The sequence below is a fragment of the Lepeophtheirus salmonis genome, chromosome 1, assembly GCF_016086655.4.
Source record: "Lepeophtheirus salmonis chromosome 1, UVic_Lsal_1.4, whole genome shotgun sequence".
NCBI classification, from domain to species: Eukaryota; Metazoa; Arthropoda; class Copepoda; order Siphonostomatoida; family Caligidae; genus Lepeophtheirus; species Lepeophtheirus salmonis.
This window is the reverse complement of record NC_052131.2, coordinates 37,146,002-37,165,102: the sequence shown is the minus strand read 5'-3', so window position 1 is coordinate 37,165,102 and position 19,101 is coordinate 37,146,002. Positions and strand designations below refer to the sequence as shown.

The 19,101-nt window shown below is 31.1% G+C and overlaps 1 protein-coding gene across 1 annotated transcript; it reads left to right on the top strand.

The window, feature by feature from the left end:
* Positions 1–12,907: 12,907 nt before the first annotated feature.
* Positions 12,908–13,892, top strand: Prosalpha2 (proteasome alpha2 subunit). The gene is made up of 3 exons (XM_040722139.2): positions 12,908–13,207; positions 13,264–13,600; positions 13,651–13,892. The coding sequence occupies exons 1-3, from the start codon at positions 13,009–13,011 to the stop codon at positions 13,826–13,828; spliced, it is 714 nt and encodes a 237-aa protein (XP_040578073.1). The 5' UTR covers positions 12,908–13,008; the 3' UTR covers positions 13,829–13,892.
* The last annotated feature ends 5,209 nt before the right edge of the window (positions 13,893–19,101 follow it).

The following is a 19,101-nucleotide window of genomic DNA, read 5'->3' as shown; positions in this document are numbered from 1 at the left end:
AAATTTATTGAAGACCTACTTTTCACACATTATTTTCACATTTGTCACCTCTTGATCTTATGATGACTTATAGTAGTACTTGTTCAGTAGGAGTTGGAGATGTATTCGTAATAGGGGAAACCGGAGATAATAAATTCATCATAAGGAACAGGGGCTTCCGCCGGCGGGGGATGGAGGGGATGTAGCCCCTCCGTCCCACAACTTAAGGATTTAAAAAAAATGATTAATTTGGAAGAAAGAATTATCAGGAGAAAGCATAGGAAAAACAAACTTTGTTTTTAAAGATTTATTTTCTTCCCCCCTCCAAAAAAGAAAAAGTATCATCCTGCGGACACACCTGAGGAAAATGTTTGTATCTGGCGAAATTATAAGTACTGCAATCCAGCAGGCCCGTGACTACAGTAGAATTTGGAGGAGTGGGTGTATTCCCTCTAAACTGAAATGTAGCTATCAAAATTTTGCTTTATTTGGATGTCAATTTATAGGCCATATGCTTATATATATATTCGGTGTTAAGGATTTTTCTAGATACATTTGTACTGATGTATAACTAGAAAAAATCAGTACAGTTGAATAGATTTTCAAAAAATCTTGATGAAACTTCATCAAATGTCTTTTTTTTTTAAACAACCTTAACATTTGTTGTCGGATAGATTACAAAAAAGAAAAAATATATGATTATTGCAAAAGTAATAGTTGGTGTTAAATCTATCAGCCTGCCAAACCGTTATTATTTACTTATCTCTATTATGTAAATTTTGTGAGGTTAAGAGTCTCTTTTTTTTATTACAATTTTTCTTAAAGCAATGTTGTAGAACACATAAATAACTAAAATGTGTAGCAAAGGATAAAATGATTATTTGGTAAAAAATTATTTTGAGAAGAGTAATAAATTTTTTGGTGGGTATATTTTTTAAGTAATGTACTCAGTTTTCAACAATTTATGATTTAACAGAGAGTATTTGTATCAGTTAATATAATTCTATAAATATTCATAACTCAGTCATTGATGAGAAATTATAATTATTGTAATCTCATTACAAAGAGGTTATTTGCAAGTTGGTTTTTTCTTCTTTTTAAGTTTCTGTTTTTATGCTACACAGCAAAGCATACTTGTTGGTCAGGGAAGGATGCCTGAATAAATTTGTGAGAGTGAAGTCTTCTGTTCTATAATAAAATTTTAACATATCTTAATCGCTTCTAATCAGGTTTTTTACATTCATTAAAATTAGTTCTGGAGTTGAAATTGTGTTCTGCGCTTAGAAATGTCCGTTTTGTAAAAAAAAAAAAAAAAAAAAATTTAAAATAGGTACACAGGAAGTGAAACATTGCAAAATTTGTCTGCTAAAAATATATTTAACTCACAAATCAACCATAATATTTGTTGTCAATGTCTATTCGACGCTTAAGACGTTGACACAAGGTAATGCCCATGATTTGAACCCAAAATTGTTTGTGTATATTACGTAGTCAAACGGGCTAGATACAGACAACCCTGCACTAACCCTACTGGTTTTTTACTAGCCACAGAGAGTGCTGTGTGGGTCCTTATAGATTCGGCCTAGTCCAGTCTAAGGACCCGCCCTAGGGACCCTTAACTGTCGGTCCTTGGGATTTTATAAAATTATAAGTGGTTTATTAAGGCAAATAAGATATATTAAATATGTACTAGGATTATTACACCTATCTTGCAAAAAATATTATACTTTTTATGATAATACAATACAAGACGAACATATGTTATAGTTACTTTCTTCCTTGATTTATTTTACTATATAACGGAACAATTAAAAAGAGGAAAAACACCCTCATTGACGTCAAAAGGGATCAATTTTACCTTCTTTTCGGACCTACAAGTACCACTAGATAGGACTGGACTGGACCCCAGGTTTCAATAAGGGCCGACACAACCCTAGACACAGGGGAGGATTTTGTTGGTCCCTCCCCCTATAAATCATTGAAAATTAAAGTATAATTCCACTTTTTTTGAAAGACCTAGTTTTTATATATTCATCAAAAAATACTATTTTATATATTTTAAAAACTACTGAATGACTCCCTTAATATCTAAATATATATGTAATCAATAAAAAACAGATTCAGGATATAGTGGTAAATTAGGACATACCTAATTTAAAAATGCTCTAATTTGATGAGCTGGTGTCGAATAGGGGTGCAATTATCTCCACTCTTTCACACAAATCATCTATATATATATATTGTAAAAGGGCGTTTTTATTTAAATTATAGGTATCAAATATATATCAAACAACATAGTAAATCAATTAAATATTATAATTTGTATCAATTCCACGTGCGACATCTTTTACCTATGTATCCAATAATTTGGACAAAGGATTATGTATATATATATACATAATAAAACATATTACCTCTCATCAAAAGTTAGATATATCAGTTATATATATAGGTAAAAGTCAAAGGGCTTTTGATTTCCCGGGAAACACATTTTTAAATTACGGAATCCCGGTAAGCATTAATATTTAAAAATATTGAAAAAAAAAGAATGAAATCAGTTTAAAGTACTAGTCTACAATATTAACTAAGTGTCAGTGTTTATTTGGGAATAGAAAACTGTAGTTCTGTCAAGTTGTGTCTCGTTCCAGTTCGTTCCTGCATATCAGTCCTAGAACTGATAGAATTCGGTGTTTCATGATGTCACTCAAATTTCTTTCTTTTTGTTTTAATCAGCTCTAGTACTGACAGTCTGAAGGACTGACGGTTCCAAGACTGGACTGGTATCGACACATAACTGGCCAGTATATTTTCAATTATCCTCTTCCTAGTTTATATTTATCACTAATGATGCTAAGTTGTTTTTAAAGCTTGCAGGTACATATTTTGAATTCTGAAAAACAATCTGACCCACCAAAATAAAATAATCAAGAATAATTGATGACTAATCAAGGGCGTCCGGAGGGTTATATATATATTTTTTTTAGGGAAATGGGGCTTGATTTTTTATTTTTGTTTAAAAAATATATAGATATTTACAAAAATTAAATTTTTTGGAAAAAAAATTCAAAAATATAATTTTTAAAATTAAATTTTTTCAAAAAATAATTTCAAAAATACATAGCTCTTCAAAAAAATTTCAAAAATTCACAGCTATTCGCAAAAAAATGATTTAAAAAAAAAAAAAATCAAATTTTTTGGAAAAAAAATTTCAAAAATCCATTGGAAATTTGATTTTTTTTTTGTTTTTTGCTCACCCCCTATGAACGCCCCTAACAATCTAATTTTTAGTAGATTATATATAATTAAACTATAGTATGAAATACAAGATTTCTGGAGAATTTTCGGTAGGTGAAAAATCCCGTGAAATACCGGTAAAGCAATGTACATGCATAAGTCAATCAATGACGTACCAGAGATAAAATCCACTATGGATCAATTGAGAAAAATAAATACTTATTTCGTGAAATCATGCGGGATACTTTAATCATCATTATACGACACTGAGATCCATACTTCTGATGTCTACAATTGTACACATGTTGTTACTATGTTTTAATATATAGTGATACACAGTGTGCAATAATAACAATTCATTTGTTCAAAAGACAAGTTTGAACGATTAGATCAGTTTAGTTGATCCGTTTGCTTCTTCAAACTACAAAAAATCACTCATATGGATATTTTTTGGACCTGAAATGTATTTAATTTTCCTAAATAGACCTCAACACTCAGGATAGTAAAAAATAATTTTTTGCTATCCTTAAATTTTTGCTAGAATTCACTTTTGTACAAAAATTGTCTTACAGATCATATTGACCCAGTTACATGTATAAATGATATTTGATATTATAAAAATTCAAGACATACATACAAAACTGATGGATTCTTCGTTGACTATATATGAGCTTTTTATATTAGGTTAAGATAAAAGCTCTGAGCGGTCCTCGCTATGTCTCACAAATAATACGTTGTATAAAAAAAAGCTTAAAGTATCCTTAAAGGTTAAGCATATACTTAAAAAAAGCTCATTTACAGTTTTGTGTTTGGTGAAGTCGGTTATGCGTTACAGCGTTCCAAAATGAAAATAAAAAAAAAGAGCAAATTCAGTATATTTTAGTATGACTACAGCCAAGGTGAAAAGCGGAGCCGTGTGCCATAAAAAAATGTGTACTGTTTACGGACCTACAGTATAGACAGCAAAGCAGTGGCTTCAACAATTACGTTCTCGTAATATGAACGTCGAAATTTCGATAAATAATGGTCATCGTTGAGTTGGACAGGCATGTGAGCACGTATTTCATTGCCCAGGAACTGAAAATTAGCCAGAAAACCGTTTGGAACCATCTAAATGGGATAATCCTAACTATTTTAATTTTATTGTCAAAATAAAACGAAAAAACCCTTTTTACTTCATCAATTATACACTTAAGAGCGCTGTAATAAAAGAAATGCGAGATTTAGAGCCACAAAGATAAATAAAACAAAATTTTATTTAAATGAATATTACCCAAAACTATTGATATAACAAAGACATGAACATCCATTAATCTAACGCCACACAATTTTAAAATAAGTAAAATTTTGGAAAAAAAAAAAAGAAGTTGCTGTTGTTACAAACTGAATTTAAAAGTAGCTTGCTAAAATATCATTGATAATGAATAATTCAGGATCTAGAATTGGACTAAGATCTATTAGCAAAAAGTTTTATCAAAGAATATATCCGAGTACTTTTTTAATCTTCAAAGGAAAACTACATTTTTTGAGTAAATGCACTTTTTTTGTTAAAAACTGTAAGATAGAATGGTTCTCACGGACAAAAATGAAATTGAAATGTAGTACCACTTAAAACTAAAAATAATAGCCCCTTGCCCCACAAAGTATGAGATAGCCGATTCGGACATCCATTCATCATTTTGTTTATTCATAACTCCAAAGAAAGAAAGTGACGAATTAAAGAAGGTTTTTGCAGATAAGGCCAGAACTTGAACACCTTGTGTATGATACCCCTTTAAACAAAATTCAACTATTTATATTGACTGGCTTTGATAGCTCTTGTGAGGATGCAACCTCTAACCTGAAGGATGCAGAGAGGTGAAAGTATTTTTCATAGAATAATTTATACTATATATTATAGGAGAAAATATTTTATTTTTATTTTTGTGATTTATATTTTTATAAAATATGTTTTTTAATACCTTTACATTTAAAATTAATACGTATCTAAATGAAAAATTATTAGGTATTAGTTTCTTAAATAAATTATGTCTTACATGATTCATTTCAAACTAAAACATACATGTTTTTTATGGTGAGGGTTAGGACAAACTATAATTTTTGTTATTAAGATCTAAAATGAGGAATATATTAGATTTTCAAAGAAAGGATCTATTTTTTGAACATACAAATTCTCAAATTTAGAAATACAGCAAAAAATTTTATTTTAAATAAGGTCCCAGACGATCCAGAACCAATGGTTTGCCACGAAGAGAGACAACGCCCCCCACACGTCTTTAAAATCATGTTTTCTGGCATCATGATGAACATTGGGCCACTGGGAGTAGTGACAGGGTCATCCCCTCGGGAGAGGAGAGGAGAAAGTGTACCGACAGTGTACTGTGAACTCCTGTATGACCCAATAATACCATGAATGAAACCTGAGGCCAATGGGGTCCATTTCCCGTTTCAATAAGACTCCCCCACCTTTCACAAGGCCTGCAAGATCCAACACTTGTTTGAAGAAGAGAAGGTACCATTTTTGGACACCTGACCTGGTCTTCCTACTCCCCCAATATGAATCCCACGGATTACTCCTTTTTGGGGGAGTTGGAGAAGAAAGTATCTACCAATTCACACGACAGGATCGACTCCTTGAAGGCCCCATCATCAAGCACTGGAACAAAGTCTCTCCAGTGGACGTGGTGAAGGCCAACAAATATTTTAGGCCTCGTATCGAAAGAATAATTAGTAAAAATAGCAAACACACTCAATGATTTTTTTCTTTTGTATTATTAGAACTTGTAAATCCAATTTTACATCTCTACTTGCTTCTCTATGCAGTTAAATGCAATCTAGATTTACCTGAACGACCCTGTAAATGTTATTAGCCTTGGATTTGAGACTAAATTTTTGTGTTCTGTCCCATTTGAGTTTTGCGTCGAGTCAAGATCGTGTTAGGTCAATATATCGGGTTGTAAAATATATTTTTAATTTCTGAAGTTGTAACTTTAACTGTGTTTTTTTTAAATTTTCCAATAGGAAATTCTTGGTGAAGAAACATTTATATATAAAGTGCGTGCCCAAATGAATGATGGGAAGTAATAATTAGGATTTCTGGGGATATTATAACTCCTTGTCGATTTCTATTTTTGTAGAAATTCCACATAATATTTAGAATAGGTGGTTTCTCCTTTTTTACTACAGCATCAACTCCTCTTTTGATAAAGAATTTTCCAAAAAATATTTCATATAAGTACGAAATTTTTTCATTTGTGATTGTGTAGTAAAGTCTAGTTTGTCTACATGTTTGAGTAATACTTGAATTCAACAGTATATATTATTAATCTAAAGTATATATATCTACAACATATCCAATTAATAACAATAGTAAATATGAGTGGCAAAAAATGATCTAATAAGTTGGGAAAAAAGTAATTTCGTATTTCCCGCCCTTTTTTAAACTAAGTATATCTTGTTTTTTATTGGTCAGATATGATCATAACAAAAAAACATGGAAAAGGTGTGAGCGTATACTACAAGCGCTTTTCTATAGTATTGAACTTGGCCGGTTCAGTCGTGAAATATCGTGATACGCCACGCATTGTCGAAAATGTGGATAAACTTATTGAAAGTATCGATATAGACCTTCGAGTTAGCAGTTGTAGCATCGCCCAGGAGCTTAACATTGATCATAAAACCGTTTTGAACAATTTGCAGAAGGCTGGATACAAAAATAATAGGTGAAAAGGAGAGGAATCTACAGTATGAATCTACCACCAACCTGTGCCTTTCTTTGGCTTATGCCAAACATAACAGGACATACTTGTTTTAAATAGGATGATTGTAACATTTCTTATATCGCATTAAATAAAGCAAAAAATACGAAATTAATTAAAAATGTGATTGACTGAAATACTTATATTAAATGAAACGTTTTGAAAAAAGTAGATTCAAACATCAATGGATGAAAGAGCTTCAACCTGATCACAAGAATATCATAAATAGAATAGTACGTCTCCGTGACTCGTATGTGCATACATACTAAACTAAATCATTCATGATGCTACCTAGAAATGAAAGGATTTTTGATCACTAAAACTTACAGAAAATATCTTTAATTGACACTTATGGTGAGGGTTTTTATGTTGTTGTTTTTTTGTTACACCTTCTACACGTGTCATTTGACACATTGTAATCATCTTCTTATGTTAAAAATACATACATATATTTATAAGGAAAGAATCCAAGAAAAATAAAAAAGTTAGTTGTATAAATATATATTTAAGAAAGTTTTTTTTTTTTTTTTCATATTTTTTGACAACTTGATTTAACATCAAATCGAGGGGAAGTTGTTTAATGTCCTATACTTTTCCATTCTTCTTTGTAGATAGGGAACATTTGACAGCTTTCAAATGAACTGGATTCTAAGTGGACTTTTGTCCATCATCATAAAAAAGGGTCTTTTAATTTCAGAATAATCATAATTCCTCATTCAGAAATAAGGGCAGGGACATTCACAGAAGGTGGGCTTTTTTTTCGCAAAAATTTTATAAAATTAAAAAAAAAAAAAAAAAAATCAAACAACATTAATTAATCAATTTTTACATAAAAAATTGTATTTTTTGTGGACAGCTGTCTATTTTTGAAATTTAATTTTTTGTGAACAGCCGTCTATTTTTGAAATTTAAATTTTTACAGATTTTTTTCGACAAAATTGATTTTTTGGAAACAGCTCTGTAATTTTGAAATTTTTGTCCAAAAATTAAATTCTTAAGAATATATATAAATTTTGAAATTATTTTCTAAAAAATTTAATTTTTTAAATTTTTTCAAAAAAGGCATTGGAGTTTTGATTTTTTTTTTCAACAAATTTAATAGTTTAATTTAATTTCCAAAAAAAATTAATAATTTAATTTAATTTTTTGTTAATTTTTCAAAAAAAAACTAATCCAAAAACCAAGTCACCCGGGCGAACAAAAAAAAAAAATACTGTTGTTACTCAATAGGAAATAAAAATGGGGAACTATTTAGAGATTGACTCAGGGAGAATACCCTTAACTAGAGTCATTTTCAAGGAAGGACACTTCAAATTCATTCTAGGGGGGCCAAGGTTTTTTTCTTTGTAATTTGACTACCTTGAACAACATTTTCATGTCATATAATCTTGTAATTTTGACTCCTCAGTAGTTACAGTTTTAGAAGAGGGTATATTTATCCGGGATCCGGGATTGCAGTGAGGGAAAACTATCAAGAGGCGGGCAATAAATGTGGTGTATTCAATAAATTGCCCCCCAACCTAGTGTGAACAAGGTAATATTTGAGGAATTAATATGCTACATTCGGCAATAAAACAATGTCTTATAATAATAAAACCTAATCCAAAAAATGTTTTTAAATGCTTTAAAATGCTAATTGTGTTGTGTATATCCTTATTTAGTACTAAAGACTGCCTTCCCGTCCAGTTCAGCCCTGTATATCAGTCCTAAAAACGTATAAAGTTCGGTTCCGGATAACACCGCTCAACATTATTCTTTTTTAAATCAGTTCTAATACTGACAGTCCGAAAGGCCTGACGCTCCGGTTTTAAGACTGGACTGAGCTGGACCGAATAAATAAAGGCTGACACATCACTTAATGCTATTGCAAATATTCAAGTAAAAACAAAATCATTCTTCTACGCTTATCATAGTTAAGCACAAGAATGTAGCATGTGCCCACAATCCCGTCATTTTCATTTCGAAGAGGCACAAACATCGTATTGAGCAGGCACGTCTCCCTAATGCTCCTCATGTTACGACACTTCCCAGGGATATTTTATCTAATAGAACATATAAATTTTAAACAATATATAAAATATGATCATATGCACATAATTAATTAATTATTTATGTATGAAACCACTTAAACTCATAGGGTATACAATAATTACATAGTCATTACCATCAATTAAAATCTTCTTAAGAGACAACGACTAAGTCTATATATATTATAATTTGTTAAATACTTATTTTTTGAGGCAAAAATAATTTATTTTTTAAATTTTTATTTGATTTATTTCCATATAAATAACTTGAATAAAATTATTAAACTTTCTAAATGGAGTCAACGTTTCGAGGGGAAATTCATTAAGTTAAAGGATCATATGCTCAAATTGTTTTATAATATAAGACAAAGTTTGTCTACATCATATATGTATTTGATATGTAGACTAATGGCTACAAACTGACTTGTTGAATTCTCCTTGGCTATAAGCCCTTAACTTAAGTCACATTTTTATGTTTATTTGTAGAGCGTATACATAGAGAACGAAAGGGAAAAATATGGTAAATGAAATTCATAATGAGAAGGATACTTCCCCCAAGAGTTGACAGTTCCTCAGTTGAGATAATTACTTTGTCTGTGTACATATTTATTAATCATTAAAAAAACAAAAACACACTGAGAAACTGCGATAATAAAATTAAATTAAATTAAGAAGAACTAATTCTTGTAAAAACGAAGATGAAATAATTTTTGACTTCATCTACAACTCACATGTTATTAAATATATTACATAGTTTCTATTTTTTCTTTAAATCCAAATTCACACATGACTAATTGAATTACATATTAATATCATAATTGAAATGTTCTTTAGTACTTATAAGCCATTACACTTGAGGGGAAAAAGAGAAGATAGGATACAAAATTTCTTACCTCGAATGGTGCTAGGCATGACTCCAGGCTATTCTTTCTATCCTTAAAACATGGCTCACTTACAAAAAAAGAAAAAAAAAATGTCACTGAATAAAAATAGTATGTGTGTATTTTTCAATAATGATCAATATGTTCTAAATATCTTCATTGTGTTTTGATGCGTGAGTAAGAACTGAAAAAAATAGCAAAAAAAAAATTTTTTTTTTGAGACGTTAGTTTTTTTCTGATGAATTAGTAGAACAGAAGTAAAAGCGACAACAGTTTTACATACATATATATATATTAATATTTATATTTATATACATATATACACACAAAGTAAGTAAGTATATAGAAATGTGAAAGAAGGCGCGCTCTTTGCAAGTAGTTCAATATTTGTTCAATATAAAGAAGGATTTTTGCAAAAAAGAAAAATAAGGGATTCACTCATGTTGTTAGTTACTTATGAGGATGAGGAGTATATAGAAATGTCCGAGCTGAATTTGAGCTACAGGAGGGAAAGACACGTATTCAAAGGTATCCCTTGCGTCATCAATATCAAAAATAAAAGTTATTTTTGGGTAGGGATATATTGAAAAGTTTTAACAATTTAAATATGGATACACACGGAAATTGCTCATGTTTAATTATCTCTCAACCTATTTCTGATATTATGTTATTGCATTTGACAATTACACAACTACGACATATATGATTAATATAAATATTATGAGAGTAGTTAATATAACTTTAGTAAATAAGTAATAAAGGACATTGAACTCTATTCTCTCTCTTTTTTCTGATGAGAACCGGTATAATGAAACAAATTGCTGCCTGTTATTTCATCACTAGTCTACTGGCTCCTACAATTATAATGACAAATGTATCGATATTGTTTCTCAACATTGAGAGAGAAAAAAAAAGTGTATTAAAATTAGATAAAGAGAGAATAGATACATATCGTTAGGCCTGAGTGTTGTTTATGTACACACTTTGTATAGTTGTATGACTGGAGAGAGTAGATAAAACAATAAATATTATCGATTATTTTAGTAGGTATCTCAGCGTTGGTAAAAATTTATAGCGTGATCCGTGGTTATGATAAATAAAGAGATGAAGGTATTCAGGATCAATCCAGGAAAAGATCCAAAATTTCATGCTCAAATAATGAAGTTTCTCATCTAAAATCTCAATCATGTAATCCTTTAATTTGCAGAAGAAAGAACAGAAAGTCAAATGCAGTATTACTTTGAATACAAGTTAAATTCGTTCTTAGACGAATTAAACTCATAAGAAATAACTAAAAAAATGTCACCATCTCTATACAGAGGCTATTATTTAAATACAAATTTTTATTTAGAACCTGAACAACTCTTATATTGCGACACTCGTATCTACTAATAATTATAAAATACCAATACGTATCAAACAATATGCAATCAATAATCATTTAACAGATCTTTTTTATTATTTCGTAGGTTCTATCATTTCTAGTAATAAATACAGTTACTGCAAATAACGACGAAAGAAGAAAAAGTCCTCATGTTGACTAGTAGTATGAAGCATAGCTAGAGAGAAATACCCCAATTCCATGGTTTATGAAGTTGCAAAACTAATTCAGCGTAAATAGAATTTATTTTCTTCTTCTTAATTGTTTATTATTGTAACGGATCTTCAAAATTATCTTTCGTCTTGTTATTTAATCAAAAATTTACTGTAGTCATTAAAATAGGTCAGTAGTTATTGCTATTCCATGAGTTTTAAAATTTCTTTAATGGATCCACATGAGAAAATGGTTCTCTAATTTAATTGAATATGCATAAAGGATTTATAGTATGTGGCTAAAGGGGAAGAGATTCCATAGAAATAGAAGCAATGCTCTCTTTAAATATGATTTTAGTTATTCAGCAGAATGAAAACTTTCTAAAATAAAACGATAGAAAAAAAAGTGAATTGTGAATAATCATCACTTCTCTGATCTAAGGAAGGATCATTAAAAGCTCTGACCCAATTACTCAACTAACCCACATATAAATTAAAGTATATCAATTTAGCAAATATAGAACAGCATCATGTCGGTAAAGAGGAGGGCTTATTATAATTTATTATACACTCTTACCTATAAGAGAATTACTTATGTTCTTAATCTTGGAATAAGTCAATAATATAGACGTGCAATTTGGCCAGAAGAAAAAACGATATCTAGTCAAATACTAACAAAAGTTAGATAAAGATGCTTTATTTTATAAGATATAAAATTAATATTAATACAAAAAAAGTATGCATTTATTAATTATTCACCTCAAGGAATAGGCTTGAATGTTACTATTGAACTAATTACTCATTTATTGAGTAATATTAATTCTAATATTTTGAAATATTTATAACAAAAAAAAACACGCAACTTAATTATAGAAAGATACGCAACCTCACTTTATATATTTTTAAATAGGGTTGGCTGGAACAGTTGTTTATCTTGATTATAATAAAATAGCAGACACAAAATTTACGTTACTAACGTATTATAATAATATAATGCCAATGGATTCTGCAAGATTAAATATGTATATGTATATATAATTTTTTTTTTTTTTTTTGGGGGAGCCTTGTTTTTTTTTATTCGTACTCCGCTACATACTTTGATCGAATGACCTTTTTTTTCTCGCAATTTACGGATAAACTACTCTATATTGTATTAATATATTCTAGTGAAACACGGCATATATTGTGTTCAATATCAAACCATTTTTGGGTGAATTAACCAAAAAAAATAAAGTGTTGCAATGTTCCGGGTCTTCCCTACTAAATAAAATCAAAGACAAATGTTGATAACTACAATATGATGAAGATAGTTGCAAATATAGCTCTATAAAGTTTAGTGAAAAGAAAGGTTGCGTTGTCAGAGTATGTTCCTAGAACATTACCTTGATGTCTATATAAATTACATATATGCCTCGCCATATTATATTATGATATTTAAGTATTGTTTGGAATGAGTTTGTGAGTGAGGCGCAAGGGGTCGCTTGAGACTGTTATTCCTTCTAGACAACGCAACCTCGTTTAAGCAAAGCCGCAGAGTCATCCTCTACCTTCTTCAAGTTCTAAGTTGTTACTCCTATCGAGAATCCAACAATCGTGATGGCTTCTGAAAGATATAGTTTTTCTCTGACAACCTTCAGCCCCAAGGGTACCTTGGTTCAAATCGAATATGCGTTGAAGGCTGTTATTTCCGGAGCTGCCTCCGTCGGGATTAAAGCCTCGAATGGAGTGGTTTTGGCCACAGAGAAGAAGCACAAGAGCTCCCTTCATGAAGAACACTCCATCCATAAGATCGAAGGTAACATTTAAGACACCAACTGCAACTCCGTCACTAAAAATGCTTTTATACTCTAGAAATCTCCTCGAATATCGGAATGACCTATTCTGGAATGGGACCCGACTACCGACTCCTTGTTCGTAAGGCCCGCAAGATGTCCGAGGAGTACACCATGATCTATGGAGAGAAAATTCCTACAAGTCAATTAGTTGCTCGTGTCGCTGACGTGATGCAGGAATATACGCACTCCGGAGGAGTGCGGCCATTTGGAGTCTCTCTCTTAATTGCAGGCTGGGATGAGGAGGCCAACAAGCCATATCTCTTTCAATGTGATCCCTCTGGGGCTTATTTTGCATGGAAGGCCACTGCAATGGGAAATAACTTTGTCAACGGAAAAACCTTTTTAGAAAAGAGGTACATTCACACGAGTCTCATTACTTTATATTAATTCATCTTTATTTCAGATACGATGATAGTGTTGAACTTGAAGATGCTGTACACACCGCTATCTTAACTCTTAAAGAAGGATTTGAAGGACAAATGACCGAGCACAATATTGAAATCGGTATTTGTAATGCCCAAGGATTTAAAAGACTCTCACCCACGGATGTCAAAGATTATTTGGCTAATGTAACTGTGTAAAATATCCTTCTATGTCGATTGTATCAATAATGTTTGAGTATAATATAAATTCTTTTTAACAACATAGCGCATAAGGCTACTCCCAAATATTGCCATCATTCATAATATTTTATTGTTTTGTTTTTTTTGCATAATAGTATCAAATTATTTACACTGTGGACATTCATTTTATTTTGTCTCGTTGAGGGTAGAAGGCCTTTCAAAATGAAGTTGATCCTTAATCTACATTTAATTTTATTACTTATTTTTCTATCCTTATCATGTATCGAGCCCTGCTATCATCACCAAAGATTCGTTATTATCAGAAAAAATAAAGCAGAAATCGTAAACCAACTCATTAAAATGGTAAGATAATTTTTGATGCCTCTTTCCTAAGTCTGACCTTATCTAATAGTACTATGAAGCAAAATAAATGTCTAAATTTGAGTTTGAGGTGTCTGAAGTGTTCTTCCCATTGTAGTCACATCTGCTTATAAGCGTACTACCCCATAGTCATATCCATATTCCTTCAACGTACACCTCTTAGATCACAATTCTTCACTTAGGAAAGTTATTCATTCTTAATGTTGATTAATACAAAGTAGCTAATGAATTCCGAATTACATTTTTTTTTTAAATTATGAACAATGTTATACTATTACTGATAGTTTTGCTGGGATCAATTGTTCTGTTGTCAATTTTATTCACTTGTAGAGGCAGAAAGGATAAATTAGATAACAATATACCAGATATGCTACAAAAACATACTAATCAGAAACAGTCTCGTAACTACAGAGGGACATTAGGGTGTCGTTCCCGCCCTAAGCGTCCCTTGTGTCCCCACCAACTGAACTATCAACTTTATTCTAATCAAACTGTAGAACTTTGAACAAATTTTAAAATGATTTTCTAAACAAACGACAATTTTTAAATGTGCCCTCCAGATTACTGAGTGCTGTAATAATAACATAAATATTTTAAAATTTCTTTTCTAAAATAACAAATTCAAATTTTGTTATTGTAAAAATAAGTAAAAATTTCATGCTAGTTAACCAGAAAAGTTCACACCCTAGGCCCCTCCTAGAATTTGGAGTGCCCGTTCTTGGATATAGATCTGGTCAAGGCACTGATTAGACAGTTGTATCTACTCCTACTTTTTCTGGAGAAAACAATGACACCATTTTTATAAGTTTGAACACTGAACACGTTCAAGACTCAATAAAATTAGAATATTGAGCTTTTATAGTATAGAAGGGAGTCGACACAGAGTGTCAATCAGAACTAGGAAAGAGCTTAGGTGTCTTATTTATTTTTTCTTCCTTGTATAATAAGTAGTTGATCAGTTCATATTTAGATCTAAATCGTTTATTCATATTGTAATTTTAATTTCTATGTTCATAACTAATTTATTTTTAAAAATCTTCATTTCATGTTATTTTAGAAGGAGGTTGAAAAAAAATCAAGTCATTAAAACGGATAATATGAATTCTCCATGAGGATTTTGTACTCAGAAATAACAATAAAATAATAAGTATCATGTTTTGTACTTCACGTTATTATATAATTCACGTAAATTCAATAAAAAATATATTATGAATAAAGTAATATGGAATATCTTTATGATTTATGAAAAGCTTCTAGAAAGGGAAACCCTATTTGAATGCGGTGGTATTTTTGTTATTGTCGTTGATTTTAATTCCTGGGTCTGTCACTTTCTCAAGAGGTCTAAGAAAAAGGACATTTTGTATATTCTTTTTTTCTAAGTAAGTACCACTAGGACACATCAGTAGCAGATTAAAAAGGAGTTGTAACTTATTTTGACGTTAATTAATGCAAATTTTTTCATGAAAGGGCATATTTATTAGTTTTATTCTTTGTAAGAGCGTTTTCTGAAGATGAAAATGATGTTGTGTGACAAAGGATATTCGAAATAGAACCATAAAGAAAAGAACTTGATAACAGCAGTGGTGACTCGTGATTATATTATTATTTGGGAGTACAGTTAGTTACTAACATAATGAATTATTAATAATAAGATAACATTATATCAGGTTTGAATTTTTCACCGATGAGTTCCAGTCCTTGAGACAAGTTAACTCTATTGAAGTTTTCACTATTGGTAATGAAATATTCTTTGAAATTATCGTCATCTTCTATTGCAGATTTTTGTTCATGAAATATTTTAGGGAGGTCAGCTACAATAGTATACATAGTTCACTGGTCGAGATAGATAGTCAGCAACTATGTTATCTCTTTCACGAATGTTGTATTGTACATCTTGAATAAATTCCATCAAAAGGCTATGATATCTTGGCTGACGTAGAGATTTTGGTTCTTTATTTGATTCAAATGTGGATTCGAAATGTATATTTCTGTAAAAAGAGTAACCATTTGACCTTCAATTAGTGGATTGAAACGAAGTACAGCCAAATATACAGATAATAGTTCTCGGTCGTAAGTAGAATATCTTCTTAGAACGTCATTGAACTTTTTGGGATAATCTTCCCAAAATCTGGCTCATGAATCTCTAAAACGAGACGCCAGTATTACGTATTCTAAAAGGCATAAAATTGTATTCGGATAGCCCAAAAGGGGTGATAATAACAGTTTTAGGCTTGTATTGTTCATTTACGGGGATGTTAAAGTAAGCATTGTATAAATCTTTGAATTGTTGAGAAGGAATTGTAAGTCTTGGAAGAGGATAATTGTCTGGAACTGTTTTTGAATTCAACAACCCATAATCCCCACCATTGTCCATTCTTCTGATAATTTCTTGGGTATGAAATGGATAGGAGCTGCCCATGGGGATTTTGATGGTCGAATAATTTCCAACTCCAGTAAATTATCCAAAGTTTTCGGGCAATCTTCCATTTTTGCGGCCCAAAGTCTTTCAATTTCGAAGGCGCTCGAAGATGCATCACCTGTATTTGTGTAATTATGCGTATTCTCTGGAACTTTGGGTTTGTGATTGCGTAGAAATTCCATTCCAATAATTGCATCACAAATATCTACCACGACAAATGTCCAGGAATAACTTCTTCTAACAGAGACGGCCGAGTTTTAATTTCTCCGACTACTCGTATAGGAGCGTTATTTGCTCCTGATAAAATTAGAGAAGAAGGATTAATTAATGATATATTTATCTACAAAATCGAAACGATAGATACCGATGCTCCGGTATCAATGAGTACTGATGATGATGTTTTGTTGTTACCGAATTTAGCGAAAATCTTCAATAATGACAAACCTGTAGTCACAGCAAATATTTGCCGACTCACTTTTCTGATTCCTTGAGGAGCATTTTAGAGCAGGAAGGACGAGAGGATGAGTTGAAGTATTTTTGATAGGGTGATGCACTTCGAGAGAACGGTTCAATGACTAAGCTTTTCTTGTGAGATAAAATATACCAAAGTCTACAACTCCTTCTCTGTCCCCATATAAAATATGGGCCCTGTAAACCCTTGCTTCTGCGATAGAAAAAACGGAGATAATCTAAGACTCTTACCGGGGATTCTCATTATCTTTATGACAGACAAAAGATAAATTTACTGGGTCAATTTTTATTATTTCACTGATTAGATCAGCTAATTTTCCCAATTCTACGAGACTGTTCTTGTTTCTGGATACGGGGACGGATGTCATGTCTTGGGAGCAATACCCAGTGGCGAACAGTCTCGTCCGGGACGACAATCTTTTTTGTAGTCTCCATTAACTGTTGTAGGAAAATTGATGGACACCGATAAGTAACCGCTGTTCAATGATTTCCTCAAATAATTGAGACATCTATTGAAACCATTGCCTTCTTAAGGTTCTGATATGATTTTTTCTATGCGATGGGCTTACTAACCCTAGATAATACTGACGTAGGGAGACCACTAAGTATGTAAATAAACTTAATATAGTCCAGTGATTTCCTGAGTGGAAAATTGACTCTCCATTACTTTAAAAAAAAAAAAAAATTGAAGAATCTTTTGGCTCAAATGAGCGTCCCTTAATTGATACTCCCTATAAAGAATCGTCTTCCGGTATTTTCTCCATGTTCACCGCTGCTACCAATTATGGGATATTGGGAGTTGGTAGGATGCTGTTGTAATAAGTTAGAGTGTAGGACAAAGACTGAATATATTCTAATAAGTAAATGTGACGAACATCAAACATAAAATAGAACATATTAACTATATAATATAAATAATAATATTATAATATATAAATCACGATAGAATAAGCCAACGAAGAATCCTCCATATCTGAGAACACCAAGAGCCTACTTACTTCAATCCTGAAGTATAACCCATCGGCTATTATCAGAGATTGTTATCCTTCAGATCCCTCATTCGAAAGCTTTATTTATTGATAAACTTGAGACAAACTTTTTTCAGACAGAGAAAAATGATTCCTGCTTCTTTTTCCATGGCTCAAAATTTACGGAGTAAACGTAAGAAAAGGACTACAAAATAACTATCCGTTTTAAGTATCGATAAGTAAGGTTAACTTTGAACCCGTGGGTCGGGTTGATTCATAATTTTTTAAATTTTCTTATTTTTTGAACATAACTAATAACTTTTTTTTATGGAAATAACTGCGATACATTTTTTTTTAGTACAAATTTCATGATTTTACTGCTAGTTTTTAAAAATTAAACTTAATTATATTGAACAAAAATAAAATAAATATGTTATGAGGGATTTACTGCTATATATGTAGAGCCACCTTTAATGTCCAGAGTCCTTATTATCTCATGTTTGTGTTGTGGAAACCATGGAATAAATCATAGATCAGAGATTATTATTTTCGGTACGTCTTGATATACTATTCACTTTTATATCACATAACCTCTCATATATTACTATACTGTCTTGATTCGACTATTTATATTACATGTAACATGCCATGCTTTAACTGTTTAATGTAGTTAAGTATATGTATCCTGGAACTCTAGATGTTATTTTATGTTTCATTTGGGAGTCTCTCACTAATCAGTTCCCTTCATCTGACTTTATTGTAGCAATTGGTTTGTCTGGGATAGTCTGTGAAACTCATCACCAACCAAATGTATTCCTACGTCTACTAATCAAATATTGTATTTTCCTAAGCTGAGACAAATCGCTAAAAACTGTATGTAAAGAACAACTTAATTATATTTCTTAATACAAAAAAAAAAAAAAAATAAACATTGAAATATACCACATTTAGAGTTGACTTAATTTATTTTAATTATATCTATTCAAACAAATTTTGCCTATGGTGTCAGGCCATTAAGAAGAGTCCCAACTACAACGAGACCATAGAGAGGA

Excerpts from the sequence above, each read along its gene's own strand:
- Prosalpha2 (XM_040722139.2), top strand. The coding sequence starts at position 13,009 with ATGGCTTCTGAAAGATATAGTTTTTCTCTGACAACCTTCAGCCCCAAG. Across the intron at positions 13,208-13,263 it reads CTCCATCCATAAGATCGAAG|AAATCTCCTCGAATATCGGA; the intron begins GTAACATTTAAG and ends TTTATACTCTAG. Across the intron at positions 13,601-13,650 it reads AAAACCTTTTTAGAAAAGAG|ATACGATGATAGTGTTGAAC; the intron begins GTACATTCACAC and ends TCTTTATTTCAG.